The sequence below is a fragment of the Pecten maximus genome, chromosome 14 (genome assembly GCF_902652985.1).
Source record: "Pecten maximus chromosome 14, xPecMax1.1, whole genome shotgun sequence".
NCBI classification, from domain to species: domain Eukaryota; kingdom Metazoa; phylum Mollusca; class Bivalvia; order Pectinida; family Pectinidae; genus Pecten; species Pecten maximus.
In genome coordinates, this window is record NC_047028.1 from 1,118,332 (window position 1) to 1,146,126 (window position 27,795).

The window sequence follows — 27,795 nt, forward strand, 5'->3', positions numbered from 1 at the left end:
CAATGTAAACTCGTTATCGAGTAATTTACCCTAACATCAATGTAAACTCGTTATCGAGTAATTTACCCTTACATCAATGTAAACTCGGTATCGAGTAATTTACCCTAACATCAATGTAACCTTGTATCGAGTAATTTACCCTAACATCAATGTAAACTCGGTATCGAGTAATTTACCCTAACATCAATGTTACCTTGTATCGAGTAATTTACCCTAACATCAATGTAAACTCGGTATCGAGTAATTTACCCTAACATCAATGTAAACTCGGTATCGAGTAATTTACCCTTACATCAATGTGAACTCGGTATCGAGTAATTTACCCTAACATCAATGTAACTTTGTATCGAGTAATTTACCCTTACATCAATGTAAACTCAATATCGAGTAATTTACCCTTACATCAATGTAAACACGTTATCGAGTAATTTACCCTTACATTAATGTAACCGTGTATCGAGTAATTTACCCTTACATTAATGTAAACTCGGTATCGAGTAATTTACCCTTACATTAATGTAAACTCAGTATCGAGTAATTTACCCTTACACCATTGTAACCTTGCCTCGAGTAATTTACCCTAACATTAATGTAAACTCGTTATCGAGTAATTTACCCTTACATCAATGTAAACTCGTTATCGAGTAATTTACCCTAACATCAATGTAAACTCGTTATCGAGTAATTTACCCTTACATCAATGTAAACTCGGTATCGAGTAATTTACCCTAACATCAATGTAACCTTGTATCGAGTAATTTACCCTAACATCAATGTAAACTCGGTATCGAGTAATTTACCCTAACATCAATGTTACCTTGTATCGAGTAATTTACCCTAACATCAATGTAAACTCGGTATCGAGTAATTTACCCTAACATCAATGTAAACTCGGTATCGAGTAATTTACCCTTACATCAATGTGAACTCGGTATCGAGTAATTTACCCTAACATCAATGTAACTTTGTATCGAGTAATTTACCCTTACATCAATGTAAACTCAATATCGAGTAATTTACCCTTACATCAATGTAAACACGTTATCGAGTAATTTACCCTTACATTAATGTAACCGTGTATCGAGTAATTTACCCTTACATTAATGTAAACTCGGTATCGAGTAATTTACCCTAACATCAATGTAACCTTGTATCGAGTAATTTACCCTTACATTAATGTAAACTCGGTATCGAGTAATTTACCCTAACATCAATGTAAACTCGGTATCGAGTAATTTACCCTTACATTAATGTAAACTCAGTATCGAGTAATTTACCCTTACATTAATGTAAACTCGTTATCGAGTAATTTACCCTAACACCATTGTAACCTTGCCTCGAGTAATTTACCCTAACATTAATGTAAACTCGTTATCGAGTAATTTACCCTTACATTAATGTAAACTCGGTATCTAGTAATTTACCCTAACATCAATGTAAACTCGTTATCGAGTAATTTACCCTGACATCAATGTAAACTCGGTATCTAGTAATTTACCCTAACATCAATGTAAACTCGTTATCGAGTAATTTACCCTGACATCAATGTTAACCACGTATAGAGTAATTTACATTGATTACAGCAACTGTCTTGTTGATTCGATATTGAAGGACTTGTTCCAATATCACGATTTCATTTAACAATTAAACGCTTGGTAGATTGTATTTATTGGCAAGATCACTGCAATGTGCATGACAGATAAATAGAATGACGCCCGTTAGGGCGTCATGAATATTTATCTGTCAACCAGATTGCATTGATATTGACAATAAATACAATCTACCAAGCGTTTAATTGTTATATCTACATTAAGACACGTTAAACTCCACTTCCTCTTTGCTAAATCTGGGGTTTAAGCTCAGCTATTCCCCTGTTTGTTCAATTGAAAGAACGGCACGTATGAAATCGATTTCATTGTAGTGCTTGGCTTGCATTCAAATCCATGTGTAATACAAAGCCTCGGCGTGACTATGATCAACAAAGCACCAAAATGACGTCATATTTACGCGATTGTTCTAAGCCGAAATCCTTGCTAGTTTTGATTCACCCGCAAGGCATTGGCAAACATTTTTTTTGACGCTGACGGAAGTGACGTCACGTGATCTGGGCTGCATTTAGTTTAACACGGGAGTAATTAGAGACTATCACACAGAATGTAAATATTGACAGATGTAGACTGCTGATGGGAAACTTAACAATGAAAGGTTTCGTAGGCGTTCCTTCTAAAGTTATAAATATATGTATATATAAAGAAATGGTGTGTTTATTTATGTTTATATGTTGATATATACCTGTGGATGATAGGTATTCTTTAGCGTCGTTCATAAATACGTTTTCTTAGTACCCTTAGTTGACTCATTCAGGAATATCCAGATCTGGTATTGCTACCATTATTACCCACCTATCCCAATTTAATAAACAGAGCCGTATGGTACTCAATACGTTCTTCTGGTTTATTGAATCTACCCTGTCATTAACCGCTTGAATAAACAAACAATATATGTATTTGTATCGGCAATTGTCAAGAAATATGATAACATCATGTGAAAAAAATGGCGAGGGAATACCTAAATGGTCGGGCACTTAAGGTGTGTCGGAATAAATACGGGCTAGATGTGCGTTATCTTCATATATAATACCTGGTGTATATCGAAAACAAGAAAGGAACATAAAGGTAAGTCCTTCTTACACAGACTCGAGTGTACCATTCCATAGATCATATAACTCATAACTTTGAGAAAATATGCGAAAACTTTCTCATTTATTTTCCTGTGGGACTAGTTTTTTTAGACGTTTATCATTACAAAGACAATCACGTAATATCATCACGGCGTCTGGTGTTCATGACGTCACACTAGTGTCATTTGTATTGTGATATGTATAACATCCGTATGGCATGAGAGCATATGTGGTATAAGTAACTACGTCAAGTTTTGTGTAATATATATCAACGTCTCATTTGATTATTTATGTTTTGGTATAAACAAGTAGGAACTAATCTCCGTGGTAAATTTACTTCCTAAATGTCGGATACATACTAACACCATATGTTGTGTGGTGGAGTATTTACCACATGTGTGGTTGATTATTTACCATATGTTGTGTGGTGGAGTATTTACCATATGTTGTGTGGTTGAGTATTTACCATATGTTGTGTGGTGGAGTATTTACCATATGTTGTGTGGTTGAGTATTTACCATATGTTGTGTGGTTGAGTATTTACCATATGTTGTGTGGTTGAGTATTTACCATATGTTGTGTGGTTGAGTATTTACCATATGTTGTGTGGTTGAGTATTTACCATATGTTGTGTGGTTGAGTATTTACCATATGTTGTGTGGTTGAGTATTTGCCATATGTTGTGTGGTTGAGTATTTACCATATGTTGTGTGGTTGATTATTTACCATATGTTGTGTGGTGGAGTATTTACCATATGTTGTGTGGTTGAGTATTTACCATATGTCGTGTGGTTGATTATTTACCATATGTTGTGTGGTTGATTATTTACCATATGTTGTGGGGTTGAGTATTTACCATATGTTGTGTGGTTGAGTATTTACCATATAGTTGTTGTTGAGATATTGATTTCGTCAAAAAAAAATGATACAATGAAAAAAAATCAGGCGATATAGTAAAATAGTTTTGCCGCGAATAGCGTCGACAGTAAGACCAATTATCAATATAGCTCCAATTCACATGAGATTATAGGCGTCACAATTAATGGACTTTACATGGCGCGAGTAGTAATGTACGTTGACTACACCATGTGACGTGCTCCCACTGAACACTGACATTGTTTTAGGAGACCTAGCTATATACATGTACATGTAGGAGTGGGGTCACATCTAATGGTGAATGATGAAGGAGGAGCTATTTGAGCTGGCGCAGTAGGTCTAACTACTGTATATCTAGTATGTTTCTCCCCAGGTTATTTTCGCCCTTGAGCAACACAAAAGATATTCGCCCCGTTTTAATTTCGCCCTAAACTATTTTTACAATCGGAAAATTCCGTTCGGAATTCTCGACCAATTGCACTCGAAACACTCGGGATTTATTCGTTCCTCCATTTTCTTTTCTTTGCATATCCCGCTGAGGTGTGAAATGTAATCAGGTGTGAAATATACAACGTTTACCTGTGTTCAGATTTACTTTTAGCCTATATTGATTCAAATAGTATCAGGAATGCATGATCAATTTTAAGCAAACATGAAGAGTGGTAAATTCACCGTGCCGTGACTAATTACTGACCAGCTTTTTCTCTTGTTCAATTGTCATCGATGGAAGCCACATGTGACGATGAACTCATAAAATAAGTCTATGTACGATGACTTGTAAATCCTTCAATTGACCTTGAATTTTTCGCTGTCATCTTAAATTCGCCCTATCATCAAAAGGCGAAAATGGCGAAAATTAAAAGGGGGCGAAAATTACCAGGTATACAGTATACGGTTACCATCACCGACAGACAAAATGTTTGGTATATGTTGAGGCTATCTGTATTCTTATGTCTTATTGAACAATCTGTGTTGGAGGAGGCACCTCAGCATCTAAACACTTCTGAACCAGATGTTTCCTCATGCTGCAAAGAATAGTTTGTTTACATTTAGAGCCTGACTATAAATAGCTTGTAAACAATACCAAGCGTTGTTTTAGTGTAAACAATACGTTGATAATAGTTAGATACATTATAATTATGTAGTATTTGTCATTAGATGGTTTAAGTCTACCGTGTATTCTACCTGTTGTTGGCCTGTCTCCTGTCAATGATCAGTCAGCACTCTGCTTCATTTATTTTACCAGTTAGAATATATTCTTTATCCCCGTGTCATTGGTCCAAGGTGTGTCAGGATAACGGATATTGATATGATTGACTAATTTTAAAACACATTTTAAAATCCTGAAAGTAAGCAATGAACCTTCGCTTTCTAATCCATGTAACACAACATTCTACAGATGTCTAGATGCTATTTCATAATTTCAAAAATAAAATAATTACACGGTAAGCATGTTATTGTTACTAAATTTGAAACTAATGCAATGATTTGTCGATCAATCTCAGCAAAACATAAACTTACCTAGCTGTTTCAGGGCCATGTATTTTATAGCCAAGAAAGGGGACTTTCATCAGTTTGATATGACCATATATAATCCAACTAAATACATAACTGATAATTAATAGGTCCGATCCTATACGTAATCTCTCCGATCCTGTAAATCGTCTTTTGGTTCGGTGTGCGCAGTGCGTTTATGTGGAAAATACTCAATAATTCATATTATTTTGTTAAAAGTGTGCATTGTTAAAAGTATGCAATAATGTTTTAAATATGCCAGTTTAAAACCAAAATAAATACATTGGCATAGCATAAACGGTCCGATTCTACTCCGATCCTGCCCGATTCTGCCCGATCCTGCCCGATCCTGTAAATCGTCTAACCCGCATTTTACTGGGTATTTTTTCTTTGAATAATTTGTACCAGAAACCCAGATTGTTTATGTATCATCAACAGCGTAGGCCCTTGGCTTGATTTTTCTTGTGTCCCGTGTTTACACCTGTTCTTCTTTAGTCTGTCTCTCTTATGAATAAACTGTATACTTGTTGTCGTCGTCAAACCCTAACTCGATATCACCCCATTTCAAGTCATTGACTTCTTTTCTTATTTGTAATAAATAACTATATTAACTCGTTATTGCTTTAAACCATCCGGAAATGGTGTTCATTTACGAGTAACTAACAAACTTTGGCATGGTTTATTGCAGAACCGCACAGTTTAAACCTAGGTATAAATGGCTTGTCAAGCATTTAAATATTGTTTATCTCGTGGTTGATATTTACATGTGTTCGTGTGAGTTATTGATTTAATGTGAACGCTGGGAAGCCATGTATACAAGTTTGAAACTAAAACAACATTTTGGAGACGGATATTTTAACGCTTCTTTTGAAAGATTACTGTGATATTTCACTCATAAATATTTCATAGATACACTGAAGAACATGTCGCTCAGGTGTGGCACGATATAATGAATACCTGGTGTGTGTACACACATGATAGAACTTTGACTGGTATCATTATCATCATACTCAAATATTCCCTGCAAGTGGTAGAGCATTTAAAAAGGATTAATCGATCTGTAGGCCAGCTAGCTTATAGGTATCAGCGTTGCTAACTCTAACTCTCACCTGACTAGAAATGTTTAGGAAAATAATAGTTTCATTAAGTTCATATTTCGTGATCCATCGGTGGAAGGTGAATATAATTGTGCAGTTATGTGTTACGATGAATGATCACAACTTATCAATAAGTCCTCGTATATCCCGAACGTGACATTTGAACGAACTTCTATAGTAGAGAGTTTCCGCAATGTTCCATCCTACATACTCTACTAATGATAATACCATAGTTGTACTTCCCGAATTCATTGTTCTGTTTTTCTGATCCCGGTTTAACACAAACCATATAATGAATTAGACTGTTACCCTTAAGAAATACGTGGTCTTATTTCACGTCTTACATTTTGAAGATTTTCCAGATTTTGTGAATTTCGAGCTAAAATCGTAGTTTCGTTTTGATGTCGATGTTTATCATATGAATCCATGGAAGAAATACGGCTTGAAAAACGGAGTAATTACTGACAAGGGAGATAACAAGCTTGTTATTCATTCAAATATCACGATATGTACAATGTACGACCTTTTACGGAACATTGGAGATCCGGAAATGGACGTGTTTGACACCATTACCGAAGAGATGTTCGTAACCGGGTGTTACCACAATAAGTACCAGAAGGTTGACCAAGGCAACAGGACAACATATAGGAGGAACCCGGCACAAATAAGGAAGTTTTATCATCAGTTAACGAATGATTTTCTATGCAGATAAACTACACAATGATTAGCATTGCATAACACTTACTACTTTTTTACACTACATTGCTGATATCAGCACACTAACATGCTATCTGTCAATCAAGTAATGTTCTTTCTTCAATTAAAGTCCTGACTGGATTGATCATTTTGCAATGTTTGACGTAACCAGACGTCAATCTTACAGGTGGCGACTATATATATCGAAAATTTCTGTATAATCCGGCCAAACACTGATATTGAGTTTGTTTTTATTGTTGTTATAATAGTGACGGAGTGTGTAATAGATACAGGGTAAAGGGGACTACAATGATACATATGCTCGTCAAATAGGGGACAGATTAAAGATCAAGGATTGGTTTGGTTTGGTTTATTTTGTTTAACGTTCTATTAACAGCTAAGGTCATTTAAAGACGGCCTCCCGTGCCTGCGACATGTATGCGTGTGGTGAGTGCGTATGTGTGTTTTGGGAGGCTGCTGTATGTTCGTGTTAAGTCTCCTTGTGATAGGCCGGAACTTTTGCCGATTTATAGTGCTACCTCACTGAAGCATACTGCCGAAGACACCCAGCAGCACACCCCACCCGGTCACATTATACTGACAACGGGCGAACCAGTCGTCCCACTCCAAATATGCTGAGCGCTAAGCAGGAGTAGCAACTACCATTTTTAAAGACTCTGGTATGTCTCAGCTAGGGGACAGAACCCAAAGCCTTCCTCACAGGGGCGAACGCTCAACTAAAGGCCAAAAGTGAGGCATTGTCAAGGGAGACATTAGGAAGAAGAAAGTTGTTCAGAAAGAAGAGAAAAGATAAGATCCCAAATTTGGTCGCCTCATACGATCATGCAATGGGGGCAGCAGGTACAATTCTTACGCCCTACCTGCAGGGCAGTAAAGATCAAGGAATGGAAACTTCACGTGTAATGATTTTTTATCCTCAACACACATTGGTAACGATCGTACTTAGTCTCTCACCAAAAACAGCTTGTTCTATTTGGATTATTCTGTTGCAATTGATAAAAAATATTTATTGTTTGGGAGTATATAAAGGCATCCATCAGCAGCTGACGTTTAAAATGTGTTATCACTCTTTCTTGAGAAATAGTTGAGGGACATTTCTCAAATTAAATACCATTCATTAGGTAGGTTTAGTTTTCACAGCACCAACACGGTCCTTAAAGAGTTGGTTTCTGGGATCTGCTGTTAGAAACTCTGGTGCATGTATGTCTTGGCCAGGGGAAAGAAACCAATGCTTTCCTCGCACGTTAAGCGATAATCCCAATGTAAGCATTTTGGCGGCTCTTAGATTAGGGTAACCCGTAATACCAACTCCCCATAATGTAGAACATTTACCAGAATCATTAGAAGTACACTCCAGCTGTTCCATCCACAATGCTCATAACTAATGTGTTGGGTATCATAATGGTGCGAAAAGAATTTTGTGTCCTCTACCAAGACGCGCGGAAACAACCTAGATAGATATACTTATTGAAACAGTTGGTATATATATATCTCCTCTCCCAATAACTCATCATATGGGAACATCAATTACATTGTGACCTTGCATTAATCGCCCACATGTCAATACAAATGGAAACCTTCAAACTGTTACTGTACTGTCAGCAAGCCTAATTGTCAGAACTGTTTAGTCGACTGACAATACAGAATGATTGATGAGATGTCATGTTGCTATATCTAAGTTAAGATATTTGAGTGTTAGTAGTTCTAGGTAGGACATAAGATTTGTATATTTTCCCCTCATTGCATGAACGGAAGAGGCAACTAAATTTGGGATCTGATCTTTTCTCTCCTCCCATAAAAACGTTCTTCTTCCTAATGTATTTCGGGTTCTTTGTCCTGGTCGAGACATACCGTAGTCTATTATAATAATAGTTGCTACTCCTGCTCAAGTAGATTAATTGTAAATGTAAGTAATAACCTTGTATTTGTGTAGGCTACGAGATCAGAAATCCAATATAGGAGTCAGTAAATTGATCATAACTCATGTTCCAATGAATATTATATGATCTTACATGACTAAAAAGGTAAATCCGTATATATTCCCCAGCGGTACATCAACATCAGTTATTAACAAATATATACATGTAGTGAATACTTACATGGCACTTTGTGTTAAAAAAAATGATATGTGCATGCGATGACACAGAGTCAAAGAATGGCATTTTATCGTATCATTTCCTCCCTCATTTACAAATTAGTCTCCCATTTGACTTGTTTAAGACTTTTCTGTCGCCCCTAGGATATGAGAGATGGCACGCTGTTGCACCAGTACAATAGCGTCACCGCGACAATACAATGACGTCACGGCAATAATCAAATTACATTTCGGTAACGATGCAATCACATCACGTCAACGCTTTGTTGAATTGCAATATTTTTTTCTTAATATATAAACAACTGAACACTTTAATTAAAACAACCAGTTCCATTGAGGACGTGACAGCGATATCTCAAGCCCGCTGGGTTATATGTTTGATCGTCTTACCCTCTAAAACGCCTCGGGCGTCTGCTCCCAATCTCTTTATGGCTCTGAGACCCCCAACTAAACGGGATAGTGTTGTCCCATGACGTTATATTTACCATTGTATGGCACTGCCACTATATAACCCTACCAATTCAGTTGTGTGTTCACCAGCCTATGAACTGCCAACAGGAAGTGATCTCTGCTACTGGTAAGCGCGGGAAATTTGAATTTGAAAATTTCAAAACTAAAATCGTATGACAAATAAAAAATCGCAGATGGTAAATATAAGAATTGAACGGCTTTCAGTTGGCATTCATAGTCAATATAAATGCCAACTGAAAGCCGTTCAATGCTTAAGTGAATGTTCCTGCATTATCAGAGCAATGGTCCTACACCTATCGACTTTACTCAATCGCGGCGTTTTGCTGTACAATCGCTTCGAAAAGAAATGTTGTGTAAAAGATCTGTGCTATTCCAGTGTTCAATTTGAAAGGATTTAACAGCATATATGGTGAAAGAGTACCCAAGATCCACGCTTTCTTGAAAAAAATGCTGAAAGCATGCATCCTCGAGCGTGGTCCAGGTCGACTGAATTTTAATTGAAGAACATTTGCACAGTGCAAGGTGTGTGTGGCATTTGTAGATTGAATAGCGGTATTTCGCGTTGCTCCTTCAAGTTAAAGTAAATACATGTTTAACTCTAATTTTGTTCCTGTTAGGTATTCAGAATTCATGTTTTATGCATAAATGGTGTAAGTTGATCAGCCCCAAGGCCAACATATCTAGTATATTGTTAATTGCTTACACCTTATTGTAAAAAAAAATATCAATTTAAAAGCTAGAACAACCTGTTAAATAAAATAATTTATTGCATTTTTGCCAGAGAAATACAGAAATTTATCAAACTTATAAAACTTGTATTTTCACTGAAGCGAAAATATAAGTTTTCCGTTTCAGAGCGAACCTTTGTATTCACATCGTTGAAACTTGCCGATTTTTCAATCGAAGCAGAGATAGATAAATTGGTTATTTTGCTGTATTTCTGAAATTTCCAGACTAGTTTTTGACAAAATACTCACTTGACGTTAGCTATTCATGCACAGATTCTCCGATAACAGCAGTAAACCTTTAAATTGCGTTGATCAGTCCTTCGAAAATGGCGCCGTAAAGTTGACGTAGAGTAAAGTCACAAAGAGATGACGTCATTACTGATTCCCGCACTTTTTGTGACTTTTGATTTTTCAATGTTTTTAATTTTGCCTTTAAGTTTATGAAATACAATAAAAAGAAAATGGAATGGTTTCCCGTTAGATATAACATACCTTTCACACGTATACCAGAATATTTCGATATTTTTCACTCGTGTTTCGCACTCGTGAACACATCGATATTCCGTCATACTCGTGAAGTATATGTTATATTAAACGTGGGGCCATTCAATATCCTCTATTAAGTGTATATTGACATTAAGATTACTGTACTACAAATCACGTACACGTGTAAGCCCTGTTGGAGTAACTACGACGTATCGTTCAGCACGTATGTCGCGCCGTGCAAATTAACGTCAGTTATGTAAACCAGCTAAACAAAATGAGTTAACTAGATATGATCATCTGGCGGGAGTTTCTGATTATCAGTGATGGATTCACAAATATCTTCAGATGTTAAAACATAAATTAACTTATGTTAACACAAGCATGAACCCTTTATAGACATTTAAATGATCGTACGTGTGAGGTGTAGATAAACAGTATATATAGCGGACATCAAGGAACTACCTATCGTAGGGTCCTTATATCCGGTTTCTTACTTTTACTTCACCTTAAAACCAATCTATGATTTTTTATTGAATTAAATGCCGCGCAATTCATGATACATGCATTTTAAAACCCTAATGCATGATAATCAACACATGTAACAACATGTTTTATATTATCAAAATAAGCGTTGGTCGAGAGTTCTCGATTCAGAGTTAAATGTTCTATATTTATAGAGATATGTATTATAACCGGACAGGAAATCTCAAGATCAATGTGGATGTCTATATATTTAAAATGGTGATCAGAGCATTTCAAAAAGGTTTGTAGATTAATGTATCAATCTTATTGATTAGCTGCACTGTACATACATTATGTAGGTAGTGAACACATATTTCACAAAGATTGCGGATTATGTTCACTTTGTGTACAAGTAGCGAAGACAGATTAGATTTACTGTATGTATGTACTGAAAACAGATTTCACAAAGATTGTGGATTAGATTTACTGTATGTAGGTAGTGAAAACAGATTTCACAAAGATTGTGGATTAGATTTACTGTATGTAGGTGGTGAAAATAGATTTCAAAAACTATACGGATTATATTTACTGTATGTAGGTAGTGAAAACAGATTTCAAAAACTATACGGATTAGATTTACTATATGTAGGTAGTGAAAACAGATTTCACAAAGATTGTGGATTAGATGTACTGTATGTAGGTAGTGAAAACAAATTTCACAAAGATTGCGGATTAGATTTACTGTATGTAGGTAGTGAAAACAGATTTCAAAAACTATACGGATTAGATTTACTGTATGTAGGTAGTGAAAACAGATTTCAAAAATTATACGGATTAGATTTGCTGTATGTAGGTAGTGAAAACAGATTTCACAAAGATTGTGGATTATATTTACTGTATGTAGGTGGTGAAAACAGATTTCACAAAGATTGTGGATTAGATTTACTGTATGTAGGTAGTGAAAACAGATTTCACAAAGATTGTGGATTAGATTTACTGTATGTAGGTAGTGAAAACAGATTTCACAAAGATTGTGGATTAGATTTACTGTATGTAGGTAGTAAAAACAGATTTCACAAAGATTGCGGATTATATTTACTGTATGTAGGTAGTGAAAACAGATTTCAGAAAGATTGTGGATTAGATTTACTGTATGTAGGTGGTGAAAATAGATTTCAAAAACTATACCGATTAGATTTACTGTATGTAGGTAGTGAAAACAGATTTCACAAAGATTGTGGATTAGATTTACTGTATGTAGGTAGTGAAAACAGATTTCACAAAGATTGTGGATTAGATTTACTGTATGTAGGAAGTGAAAACAGATTTCACAAAGATTGTGGATTAGATTTACTGTATGTAGGTAGTGAAAACAGGTTTCACAAAGATTGCGGATTAGATTTACTGTATGTATGTAGTGAAAACAGATTTCACAAATATTGTGGATTAGATTTACTGTATGTAGGTAGTGAAAACAGATTTCACAAAGATTGTGGATTAGATTTACTGTATGTAGGTAGTGAAAACAGATTTCACAAAGATTGTGGATTAGATTTACTGTATGTAGGTAGTGAAAACAGATTTCACAAAGATTGTGGATTAGATTTACTGTATGTAGGTAGTGAAAACAGATTTCACAGAGATTGTGGATTAGATTTACTGTATGTAGGTAGTGAAAACAGATTTCAAAAACTATACGGATTAGATTTACTGTATGTAGGTAGTGAAAACAGATTTCAAAAACTATACGGATTAGATTTGCTGTATGTAGGTAGTGAAAACAGATTTCACAAAGATTGTGGATTAGATTTACTGTATGTAGGAAGTGAAAACAGATTTCACAAAGATTGTGGATTAGATTTACTATATGTAGGTAGTGAAAACAGATTTCACAAAGATTGTGGATTAGATTTACTATATGTAGGTAGTGAAAACAGATTTCACAAAGATTGTGGATTAGATTTACTGTATGTAGGTAGTGAAAACAAATTTCACAAAGATTGCGGATTAGATTTACTGTATGTAGGTAGTGAAAACAGATTTCACAAAGATTGCGGATTAGATTTACTGTATGTAGGTAGTGAAAACAGATTTCACAAATATTGTGGATTAGATTTACTGTATGTAGGTAGTGAAAACAGATTTCACAAAGATTGTGGATTAGATTTACTGTATGTAGGTAGTGAAAACAGATTTCACAAAGATTGTGGATTAGATTTACTATATGTATGTAGTGAAAACAGATTTCACAAAGATTGTGGATTAGATTTACTGTATGTAGGTAGTGAAAACAGATTTCACAAAGATTGTGGATTAGATTTACTGTATGTATGTAGTGAAAACAGATTTCACAAAGATTGTGGATTAGATTTACTATATGTATGTAGTGAAAACAGATTTCACAAAGATTGTGGATTAGATTTACTGTATGTAGGTAGTGAAAACAGATTTCACAAAGATTGTGGATTAGATTTACTATATGTAGGTAGTGAAAACAGATTTCAAAAACTATACGGATTAGATTTACTGTATGTAGGTAGAGAAAACAGATTTCAAAAACTATACGGATTAGATTTACTGTATGTAGGTAGTGAAAACAGATTTCAAAAACTATACGGATTAGATGTACTTGATGTAGGTAGTGAAAACAGATTTCACAAAGATTGTGGATTAGATTTACTGTATGTAGGTGGTGAAAATAGAGGTTCCCCAACGAGTGGAGATTGTATTATATCACTTTCATCCAACTCGAATTAGTTAGCTAAAGCTCGTGTCTTTTCAAAATTAGAAAATTAACTTACGAGAGTTGGATAAAAACGATATACAATCGTCATGAGTAGGGGAACTTGTTTATCCCATAACTTCTTTACTTACAAATGTAAGCTTGTCAAGTTCAAATTCTCCCAACGTAGCAACTAAATTCCGTGAACCAAATCACTACGCGACAAAATATAGGTCGTTATGAACGAAAGCTTATCATCTATTTTAGATGCCCGACTCATATCTTCGGTACTTTATTTGTAAATGATATACTTTTACAAAGCGAAATATTAGTCTGACAACCCTTGTGTCTGTGTGATTTATTGATAGGTAACTTGTTTAAACGACTCCGCTCAAATAAATATCAAAGACGACACCGTCATCGCGAAGTCGAACGTCATCCCTGAATATTAGACTAATCATTGTCAGATTCAATTATCGCTCCTTTCCTGGATTTCGTAGGTATGCTATTACTGGTTATTGTGATGTTAAATGTTCATTCTGAGATTTATTCATTCAAGACACCGTGCATTTCAACAAATATTTCGGAAACCGAGCTGGAGTGCTAAGCAATATGTAGCCGATTTCACGTCTGTCAGTATGCTTACACGAAATCTCGTCAGGATACTGACATGAGACAAATGTTCCAAACCGATTTTTACATTTTTGTGTTTGGGATATAGACATCTATATTTTCGCAATAAAGGTAAGTGGAATGATAAGAAAGTGTTTTTCTGATGGTACAATATCCGTTGCGAATGACACCGAACTAAAAGGGGAGCTCTAGGCTTAGACCTACGTTAGATGCCGCGACCGTTTCATTCAACTGACTACGATTAGAGACAGCGATTTAACCATTTTGTACTACATCTGTTCATTGTTTTGATAATTTATTCATGGCTATCGGGGTCCACTGCATATCGAGAATCAAGGGAGAGGTGGGGTGTTAGTTTGGTTCGCTAGGCATGTAATCAACGCAATATCTCGCTTCCGTGCGTCGTCTATTTTACCAAATTTTTTATCAAATTATATTTCGTACGTCTCAAACCCCAGATTGATCGAAATTTCCATGAGGAAAATCCTCTCAACTAGTTATGCTAATGTTGACCACTGACAAATCCACAAAACGTGTCCATGTTGATCTGTTGAAGACAGACGACAAAAACAAAAGAATTAAGTGGGGGTAGTGAAACTAGTCCGTAGTCAAAGGCCGGAGATTTGCCAATAAGATTTGTTGAGGGTCACAAATGACCAATCGGAGGCTTAGAAAGTGGTTTAACACTGCGGTGTGTAAACAAAAACAATAACACACTGCTATCAATTTCCTCACGTGCCATATCAGTTGTGAAACAAGCGTAGTTATGGGATAAACATATTTCACAAACAGTGTGGATTCGATTTACCATATGTAGGTAGTGAAAACAGATTTCACAAACATTGTGGATTAGATTTACTGTAGATAGTAGTGAAAACAGAATTCACAAAGGTTTGTGAATTGATGACTATGTTGGTGGATTAGATGTTGTGTATATAGGTAGTTAAAACTGCGGTCACAAAGGTCTGTGGATTGATGACTATGTTGGTGGATTAGATGTTGTGTATATATATTTGTAGGTTGTTAAACAGGTGGAAGGTGGTGGATTAACATTTGTAACACCTCATTAGTAACATTATTTTAGTGATTATTATGATTTTGTTATTTATTTACATCTATTGATGTATGATAATCCTATAGTTTTAATGAATACGATCCGTAAGTATCCTAGGTATTGAAAAGTGTTCATTCATCTTTCCGTAGTTTAATTGTGCCTGCTGACAAAACTAAATGATGTACTTATTTGTTTAAATTGATTCTATTGCATGTTAGACAACCTACTATCAAATAACCAATAACAAACTGTGACGTCACACTGATGGGTTGTTCGGCATCACAGGTTCGGAGAAATGTAAGTTATGTTTTAACAATTTATGACATTACAACTTAGTTATAGACATTTCTTTTGAATTCTGTGCTCACGGTTTAATTTAGCTCGAATCAAAACTGAGTATCCCTAATATTAATGTTAAGTACATTTTTGTAGCTGGTTCTGTGTCCCACTGTGACACGTGTGTCTCGTGCCAAACATTATTATTTCATTAACGGATATTCTATCGGTAAAACATATTACGGGTAAAAACAGCACATTTTAAAATACAATAATGTATAAGATTCAAGTGGAAGGAAATACATTAATCAAAATTCTTTTAACTCAATATCATTGTACATCATTACGTTTACAATTACGTTTCCAGGGGACACAAGAACAGTCTGGAGTGGTACCAGTGGGTTTATATGTTGGCAGAAAGAACGGAACAAAGCAGTTCGACCCTAACAATGAAAACAGATTTATAATCCAATATTATAATGGCAAGCACAAAATGTACCTTAAACTTGAACCGGGTAATTTGGTCGGCTCATATCTTACTGACTTGGATTCCTCATTATGCCGTACGTATATTATCGCCAACATCACGTCACTCTTAACATCTACTTCCATATTATAATGTCAGATATTCCGTGTCTCGCCACAGCCTCATTTTTTTATCTATACTTGTTAGGTGGATCAATATCCTAAATGTTAAGCAATCATATATTGTTTACTGTCAGATATTTTTTCATAAACTTTTTTTCTAATATTCTAAGATAGACTTTTAAGCTTGGCGGCGTCGCATAGTAATGTTAGATAAGCTTTGGCTTATTAAAACGTCGTATGTTTTATAGATTGTCCTAACGCCACACAGAGCTCATTTCTTTATGACAGTGTTATTTTGTTATTTCAATCAACATTTGATGATTTAAATACGAATATGTGTCACCATTCCTAAGGATTTGGACGTGACATCATAGTAACATATCTTTATTGTGGTGTTTCTGAATCATAACTATACATAGCTGATAGAATGTACTGGAAGAGTGACTTCAACACTTATATCCTTAATTAGGGCTTTTCACCAATGGTGAAAAGACCTATTGTTTTCGTTATGTTTCTTATTCTTATTATTCTTCTGCCGTTTTTGTGGCGTATTAATCTTTTGATTGGTAAAGATTAGGCTAATTGTCTTTCATGTATATTGTTGGCCAAGGTATGAACATGTGTCAAAAACTTTTAAAAGTAGGTCAAGAATCCAATATGGACGCCATGACGTCATTCCTAAAAAAATTAAAATTACGCTATTTTGAATATTTTTGTTCTATTGGGTATGCCCACAACTCACATTTTCCGTTTCTTCTAAAATTTCACCAGTGCGATTCAGCACAAACTTTGACAAAATGACTTTGAGATATGGTACTGACCAAGTCTTGTTATCTTGGGGTCGGTCCAAAATCCAATATGGCCGTCATGACGTCATGTATTGAAAAGATTAAAATGGCCATAACTCACAAAGGATTCATTTTACAGAGATCACGTAATTATGTTATTTGCTATGCTAAGTTTGCTATGAGGTCAAAGGTCACCAAATTTCCAACTTTTTTATTTTACAGATATTTTTAAATAGATCAATGCAGTATGTCATTCTGATTATTTTGGAATCTTCAGTTTTTCTTTAGCACTTCCGGTTTAGGTGGTACGCCATTTTGAAAATTGTCATGATTGCTCAATCATTATTAACATTCTACAAATAATAAGGACATCTTCTAAAAAAACCAAGAGGCCTAGGGACTTGATATTTGGCCAGTAACATGCTTTGGTGAAGGGCTACCAAGTTTGTTCTAAAGAAAGACCTTAATCTAAATTCAAGGTCACAGGTGTCAAATTGGTTACACTCTTGAAACGACTTCTGAATAACCAGGGAGGCACAGGGAGTTGATATTCGGTCTGTAGCATGCTTGAATAACGGTCTAACAAGTTAGTTAAAATGATTGACCTTTGCCTACATTCAAGGTCATAAAGGTAAATGATCCCTTAAAAATGGTCAAAGGTGTGAAAAGCCCATCAAATTGTCCATGACAATTTCTAGTTTATATTTAGTTACAAAGTTTAAAATGTTAAAACTTGCTAACTAAACGTAGCGGAAATGTAATTGTTGTAATATTAATTTTTCATTAATTGATTTCAGCGTATTGCGCCGTGTTTAGAAAGCATATCGTTTTGGAACAGTCACGGCCCGTAATCTGCCACACCATCACATATACAGGCGCTGATAGGCGGTCCCGGTTTACGGTGTCCATTACTCCGGACTTCACATTGGAATTGCTGGTATTTAATTAATATTATCAGATATTATAATTACATCCTAGCTTTTCAAAGACGGGTGTGCAGTTATCAATTTGTCGGTGCATGATCTAGTGGCAGACTGAACGAAAATGAAAATGAAATCCGTATGAAAATAAAAATATAAATATGCATAAAAAAGGGAAGTCAAGGGGAGAACAGAACGCAATCCACTTGTTAAATCCGTCGGTCTACATCTAACGGATAGAATTAGATTTGGATGGTCAAGTTTTAAGGTTGACGGCTGAAGAGAAAGAAAACAGTTGTGTACAACATATATCATGAACATCTATCTATAAAATTGGAATTCATTATCAGATATGTATTATTAAACATCTATCTATAACATTGGAATTCATTATCAGATATTTATCATTAAACATCTATCTATAACATTGGAATTCATTATCAGATATGTATTATTAAATATCTATCTATAACATTGGAATTCATTATCAGATATGTATTATTAAACATCTATCATTGGGATATATTAATAGACATTTAATATTGGAATCTATTATTAAACATCTATCATTGGAATTTTTTAATAGACATTTACTATTGGAATCTATTATTAAACATCTATCATTGGAATATATTAATAGACATTTAATATTGGAATCTATTATTAAACATCTATTATTGGAATTTATTAATAGACATTTAATATTGGAATCTATTATTAAACATCTATCATTGGAATTTATTAATAGACATTTACTATTGGAATCTATTATTAAACATCTATCATTGGAATATATTAATAGACATTTAATATTGGAATCTATTATTAAACATCTATTATTGGAATTTATTAATAGACATTTAATATTGGAATCTATTATTAAACATCTATCATTGGAATTTATTAATAGACATTTACTATTGGAATCTATTAGTAAACATCTATCATTGGAATATATTAATAGACATTTAATATTGGAATCTATTATTGGAATTTATTAATAGACATTTAATATTGGAATCTATTATCAAACATCTATTATTGGAATATTAATTAATAGACATTTAATATTGGAATCTATTATTAAACATCTATCATTGGAATATATTAATAGACATTTAATATTGGAATCTATTATTAAACATCTATCATGGGAATATATTAATAGACATTTAATATTGGAATATATTATTAAACATCTATTATTGGAATATATTAATAGACATTTAATATTGGAATATATTATTAAACATCTATTATTGGAATTTATTAATAGACATTTAATATTGGAATCTATAATTAAACATTTATCATTGGAATATATTAATATACATTTAATATTGGAATATATTATTGGAATTTATTAATAGACATTTAATATTGGAATCTATTATTAAACATTTATCATTGGAATATATTAATATACATTTAATATTGGAATCTATTATTGGAATTTATTAATAGACATTTAATATTGGAATCTATTATTAAACATTTATCATTGGAATATATTAATAGACATTTAATATTGGAATCTATTATTAAACATCTATCATTGGAATTTATTAATAGACATTTACTATTGGAATCTATTATTAAACATCTATCATTGGAATATATTAATAGACATTTAATATTGGAATCTATTATTTAACATCTATTATTAGAATTTATTAATAAACATTTAATATTAGAAACTATTATTAAACATCTATCATTGGAATTTATTAATAGACATTTACTATTGGAATCTATTATTAAACATCTATCATTGGAATATATTAATAGACATTTAATATTGGATTCTATTATTAAACATCTATTATTGGAATATATTAATAGACATTTATTATTGGAATCTATTATTAAACATCTTTTATTGGAATTTATTAATAGACATTTGATATTGGAATATATTATTAAACATCTATCATTAAACATTTATTATACGATATCTTTTATTAGACCTCAACTATCAGACATCTAGTATTAAAATGTTTCATCAATTAAAGAGTTGGGGTCGTGGTATATCTATGTAAGCCCCGGCTCATTTTACTTATATATATATTAGGAATGAAGACGGCCGTCAGAGTAGTAATAAAACGGGTTATTAGAAACATTTCTTATCAACACAAGAAGAGTAATATAAAATATGATAATGTTATCAATGACTTTATCATATGCTCAACAGGAGGATATTCGCCCGGCAGCATTCCTCCATTGTTTATTTAAACTTCACCAAAATTCGGCTGGTCTGATGAAATTGGAGAGCATGATGTATAATGGTAAGGAAACATAGTAAATGAATACATTTTACGTACATTGTAGCTTTTATTACTATACTTGCATAACCAGCCATTGTTTGATCTACATGTAAAACTGGTGTTTTATTTTAACAACACGATTTTAAGTGTGAGTGCAGCTGAAAAAGTACAACTTTGTCGGAGATATCAATCTGATTTGTCGTAATAATACTGATGGTCATGATGTATGTGATGTACATGGTGTGTGATGTACATGGTGTGTGTGATGTACATCGGGTGTGTGATGTACATGGTGTATGTGTGATGTACACGGTGTGTGTGATGTACATGGTGTGTGATGTACATGGTGTATGTGATGTACATGGTGTGTGTGATGTACATGGTGTGTGTGATGTACATGGTGTGTGTGATGTACATAGTGTGTGTGATGTACATGGTGTGTGTGATGTACATGGTGTGTGTGATGTACATGGTGTATGTGATGTACATGGTGTGTGTGATGTTCTGGGGTAAGAGATGTACATGGTGTGTGTGATGTACATGGTGAATGTGATGTGTATCGTGTGTGTGATGTACATGGTGTGTGTGATGTACATGGTGTGTGTGATGTACATGGTGTGTGTGACGTACATGGTGTATGTGATGTACATGGTGTATGTGATGTGTATGGTGTATGTGATGTACATGGTGTGTGTGTGATGTACATGGTGTGTGTGATGTACATGGTGTGTGTGTGATGTACATGGTGTATGTGATGTACATGGTGTGTGTGATGTACATGATGTATGTGTGATGTACATGGTGTATGTGATGTACATAGTGTGTGTGATGTACATGATGTATGTGATGTACTGGGGTAAGAGATGTACATGACGTGTGTGATGTACATGGTGTGTGTGATGTACATGGTGTGTGTGATGTACATGGTGTGTGATGTACATGGTGTGTGTGATGTACATTGTGTAGTTGTAAATGGTGTGTGTGATGTACTTGGTGTATGTGATGTACATGGTGTGTGTGATGTACATGGTGTGTGTGATGTACATGGTGTATGTGATATACATGGTGTATGTGATGTACATGGTGTGTGTGATGTACATGGTGTGTGTGATGTACATGGTGTGTGTGATGTACATGGTGTGTGTGACGTACATGGTGTATGTGATGTACATGGTGTATGTGATGTGTATGGTTTATGTGATGTACATGGTGTGTGTGTGATGTACATGGTGTGTGTGATGTACATGGTGTGTGTGTGATGTACATGGTGTATGTGATGTACATGGTGTGTGTGATGTACATGATGTATGTGTGATGTACATGGTGTATGTGATGTACATAGTGTGTGTGATGTACATGATGTATGTGATGTACTGGGGTAAGAGATGTACATGACGTGTGTGATGTACATGGTGTGTGTGATGTACATGGTGTGTGTGATGTACATGGTGTGTGTGATGTACATTGTGTAGTTGTAAATGGTGTGTGTGATGTACTTGGTGTATGTGATGTACATGGTGTGTGTGATGTACATGGTGTGTGTGATGTACATGGTGTATGTGATATACATGGTGTATGTGATGTACATGGTGTGTGTGATGTACATGGTGTGTGTGATGTACATGGTGTATGTTACATGTATGTACATGGTGTATGTTATATACATGGTGTATGTGATGTACATGGTGTGTATGATGTACATGGTGTGTGCGATGTACATGGTATATGCTATGTACATGGTGTGTGATGTACATGGTGTATGTGATGTGTATGGTGTGTGTGATGTACATGGTGTATGCGATGTACATGGTGTGTGTGATGTACATGGTGTGTGTGATGTACTGGGGTAAGAGATGTACATGGTGTGTGTGATGTACATGGTGTATGTGATGTACATAGTGTGTGTGATGTACATGGTGTATGTGATGTACTGGGGTAAGAGATGTACATGACGTGTGTGATGTACATGGTGTGTGTGATGTACATGGTGTGTGTGATGTACATGGTGTGTGTGATGTACATTGTGTAGTTGTAAATGGTGTGTGTGATGTACTTGGTGTATGTGATGTACATGGTGTGTGTGATGTACATGGTGTGTGTGATGTACATGGTGTATGTGATATACATGGTGTATGTGATGTACATGGTGTGTGTGATGTACATGGTGTGTGTGATGTACATGGTGTATGTTACATGTATGTACATGGTGTATGTTATATACATGGTGTATGTGATGTACATGGTGTGTATGATGTACATGGTGTGTGCGATGTACATGGTATATGCTATGTACATGGTGTGTGATGTACATGGTGTATGTGATGTGTATGGTGTGTGTGATGTACATGGTGTATGCGATGTACATGGTGTGTGTGATGTACATGGTGTGTGTGATGTACTGGGGTAAGAGATGTACATGGTGTGTGTGATGTACATGGTGTATGTGATGTACATAGTGTGTGTGATGTACATGGTGTATGTGATGTACATGGTGTGTGACGTACATGGTGTGTGTGATGTACATGGTGTGTGAGATGTACATGGTGTATGATGTACATAGTGTATGTGATGTACATGGTTTGTGATTGACATGGTGTGTGTGATGTACATGGTGTATGTGGTGTACATGGTGTATGTCATGTACATGATGTATGTCATGTACATGGTGTATGTGTGATGTACATGGTATGTGTGATGTACATGGTGTGTGTGATGTTCATGTTGTGTGTGATGTTCATGATGTGTGATGTACATGGTGTGTGTGATGTACATGGTGTATGTGATGTACTGGGGTATGTTATGTACATGTTGTGTGTGATGTACATGGTATATGTGGTGTACATGATCTGTGTGATGTACATGGTGTATGTGATGTACATGGTGTGTGATGTACATGGTATATGCTATGTACATGGTGTGTGATGTACATGGTGTTTGTGATGTACGTGGTGTATGTGATGTACATAGTGTGTGTGATGTACATGGTGTGTGTGATGTACATGGTGTGTGTGATGCACATGGTGTGTGTGATGTACATGGTGTATATGATGTACATGGTGTGTGACGTACATGGTGTGTGTGATGTACATGGTGTATGTGATATACATGGTGTATGTGATGTACATGGTGTGTGTGATGTACATGGTATATGCTATGTACATGGTGTGTGATGTACATGGTGTATGTGATGTGTATGGTGTTTGTGATGTACATGGTGTATGCGATGTACATGGTGTGTTTGATGTACATGGTGTGTGTACTGGGGTTAAGAGATGTACATGGTGTGTGTGATGTACATGGTGCGTGATGTACATGGTGTATGTGATGTACATGGTGTGTGACGTACATGGTGTGTGTGATGTACATGGTGTGTGAGATGTACATGGTGTATGATGTACATAGTGTGTGTGATGTACATGGTGTATGTGATGTACATGGTGTGTGATGTACATGGTATATGCTATGTACATGGTGTGTGATGTACATGGTGTTTGTGATGTACATGGTGTGTGATGTACATGGTGTGTGATGTACATGGTATGTGATGTACATGGTATATGCTATGTATATGGGGTGTGTGATGTACATGGTGTATATGATTGTGTTTAAGTGATTGTTTATTGGTGATTATGTATTGGTGATTGTGAATTAGTGATTGTGTACCGGTGATTGTGTACCGGTGATGGTGTACCGGTGATTGTGTACCGGTGATTGTGTATTGGTGATTATGCTTTGGTGATTGTGAATTAGTGATTGTGTACCGGTGATTGTGTACCGGTGATGGTGTACCGGTGATTGTGTAATTGGTGATTGTGTATTGGTGATTATGCTTTGGTGATTGTGAATTAGTGATGGTGTACCGGTGATTGTGTAATTGGTGATTGTGTATTGGTGATTATGCTTTGGTGATTGTGAATTAGTGATTGTGTACCGGTGATTGTGTATTGGTTATACTTTGTCTCAGTCATAGGACGGGACCGGAAGCCGCCATCATAGGTGCAGATGTCGTCGATCGAAACAGAGTACATCCTATTTTTACTTAATTAATTGTTTTTCGTTTTCAGGGGTATACCTCTTTGTTGATAATGACACAAACAAAGCCGTGTTTCGCGTCCATAGACAACTTTCTGACTTACCGAGCCAACTGTTCAGGTTATTTCCCTGCCCAGATCGTACTGTCAGCACAACAACGATCGCGGTAAACAGATTTTATCGGCAATCAAATCGTCGCTTATGTGGCAACAATAGTGATCGTGAATTGGATATTGAATCTGTAACAAATGTTGAATGGGAGGAAAGGGCTGTAACAAGTACCGCCAATAGAGACTATGTTACATTTGACTAACGTGAAGAATTAACGATTAGATCGAGGAAGAGAATATCTAACATTTGATCAACGACAGGAATAAACAATTGGATCGAGTAAGAGAATATCTAACATTTGATCAACGACAGGAATAAACAATTGGATCGAGGAAGAGAATATCTAACATTTGATCAACGACAGGAATAAACAATTGGATCGAGGAAGAGAATATCTAACATTTGATCAACGACAGGAATAAACAATTGGATCGAGGAAGAGAATATCTAACATTTGATCAACGACAAGAATAAACAATTGGATCGAGGAAGAGAATATCTAACATTTGATCAACGACAGGAATAAACAATTGGGTCGAGGAAGAGAATATCTAACATTTGATCAACGACAGGAATAAACGACTGGATCGAGGAAGAGAATATCTAACATTTGATCAACGACAGGAATAAACGACTGGATCGAGGAAGAGAATATCTAACATTTGATCAACGACAGGAATAAACGACTGGATCGAGGAAGAGAATATCTAACATTTGATCAACGACAGGAATAAACAATTGGATCGAGGAAGAGAATATCTAACATTTGATCAACGACAGGAATAAACAATTGGATCGAGGAAGAGAATATCTAACATTTGATCAACGACAGGAATAAACAATTGGGTCGAGGAAGAGAATATCTAACATTTGATCAACGACAGGAATAAACGACTGGATCGAGGAAGAGAATATCTAACATTTGATCAACGACAGGAATAAACGACTGGATCGAGGAAGAGAATATCTAACATTTGATCAACGACAGGAATAAACAATTGGATCGAGGAAGAGAATATTTAACATTTGATCAACGACAGGAATAAACAATTGGATCGAGGAAGAGAATATCTAACATTTGATCAACGACAGGAATAAACAATTGGATCGAGGAAGAGAATATCTAACATTTGATCAACGACAGGAATAAACAATTGGATCGAGGAAGAGAATATCTAACATTTGATCAACGACAGGAATAAACGACTGGATCGAGGAAGAGAATATTTAACATTTGATCAACGACAGGAATAAACGACTGGATCGAGGAAGAGAATATCTAACATTTGATCAACGACAGGAATAAACAATTGGATCGAGGAAGAGAATATTTAACATTTGATCAACGGCAGGAATACACGATTTGGTCGAGGAAGAGAATATCTAACATTTGATCAACGACAGGAATAAACGACTGGATCGAGGAAGAGAATATCTAACATTTGATCAACGACAGGAATAAACAATTGGATCGAGGAAGAGAATATCTAACATTTGATCAACGACAGGAATAAACAATTGGATCGAGGAAGAGAATATTTAACATTTGATCAACGGCAGGAATACACGATTTGGTCGAGGAAGAGAATATCTAACATTTGATCAACGACAGGAATAAACGACTGGATCGAGGAAGAGAATATCTAACAATTGATCAACGACAGGAATGAACGACTGGATCGAGGAAGAGCATATCTAACAATTGATCAACGACAGGAATAAACAATTGGATCGAGGAAGAGAATATCTAACATTTGATCAACGACAGGAATAAACAATTGGATCGAGGAAGAGAATATCTAACATTTGATCAACGACAGGAATAAACAATTGGATCGAGGAAGAGAATATTTAACATTTGATCAACGGCAGGAATACACGATTTGGTCGAGGAAGAGAATATCTAACATTTGATCAACGACAGGAATAAACGACTGGATCGAGGAAGAGAATATCTAACAATTGATCAACGACAGGAATGAACGACTGGATCGAGGAAGAGCATATCTAACAATTGATCAACGACAGGAATGAACGACTGGATCGAGGAAGAGCATATCTAACAATTGATCAACGACAGGAATGAACGACTGGATCGAGGAAGAGCATATCTAACAATTGATCACATGTGATAAATAATACCTACCGACTAAGTGAATCATTTCATACAGTAGACACCTAACTTTTAAGATGAGAATTAATATTTGTAATGTTGGATTTATCCTCCAATAGCTACATACTAACATTACAATGCAGAGACAAACGCCAATTTCTGCAAAGATATAACTTGAAAGTAAGAAAATATCAACTCCTGCAAATAAGATTTCATTTTCTGAAATAATTTGGAAGTAGTTACTTTATTAGCATAATGGCAATACCCAAGCTTAGATGTCTAGAACTAGTTACACATACAGTAGATATATAGCAGGTACTTATTAACACACGCACCATTTAGTAGTAGCCACCAAATAATGTCATATTTTATTTTATTACATAATTCGTTTGACTGTCCTTAACTCTACGCATAAGCTATATTTTGGACTATTGCATGGATAAAATGAATATTGAACGGTCACGTGCGAACTATTGAACACCGCGTGACGTTTCAGAATATAGTCCTGCCGTTGCAAACGTCTGAGTCACGCAGATGTCAAAACTGCCAGACGACTGTCATGGCGACTTCTGACTTCTAGACATACAGGAGAGTCGTGACTTCAGTGATTCTAGGTGTGATTAAAATATAAAAACAATTATAGCATGGGTGTCCGTGGAACAGTCCAGATACTTGACCCTCGGTACTGGTAATCGACCGATGTTCTATTGCACTCGACCTTCGATTAATATGGTAAGGTTACATCAGACACTGTATTAAACAATAATACTTCGATTGCCATACAATGTCTGATACATGTATATACAATGACCCGTGTGGTGTGATTTGAACTAAAACGTCATGCATTAGGACATTGGTACACAGATGATTATTAGGATTAAGGTTAGTGTTAGGGTTAAAATGGCGAAACTGCATTACAAAATAATTTGAAGCAGTTTCAAAAGATTGACTACGTTATCGCAATTTAAGGTTCTTTGTTATTTGACTCTGATATATTCTTCTACTTATATTAACGCCATGTGTTACTGGGAACCATTGTTATCTTTTCCGTTTTCTCCTTACACAATAATAAATAACATATTGATTCAATCAGCGCATGCCCAATGTGATTAGTAAAATTAAAGGGATAAGGAATTAAATCAATAGATTATCACACGTAAAAACAAC

General features: G+C 35.2%; 1 protein-coding gene across 1 annotated transcript; it reads left to right on the forward strand.

Annotated features, from left to right (window-relative positions):
* Nucleotides 1–2,565: 2,565 nt before the first annotated feature.
* Nucleotides 2,566–27,717, forward strand: LOC117342603. Its single transcript, XM_033904799.1, has 6 exons — nucleotides 2,566–2,675; nucleotides 15,755–15,833; nucleotides 16,180–16,375; nucleotides 17,986–18,125; nucleotides 20,300–20,393; nucleotides 24,437–27,717. Exons 2-6 carry the CDS (start codon nucleotides 15,801–15,803, stop codon nucleotides 24,715–24,717), a joined length of 744 nt encoding a protein of 247 aa, XP_033760690.1. The 5' UTR covers nucleotides 2,566–2,675; nucleotides 15,755–15,800; the 3' UTR covers nucleotides 24,718–27,717.
* The last annotated feature ends 78 nt before the right edge of the window (nucleotides 27,718–27,795 follow it).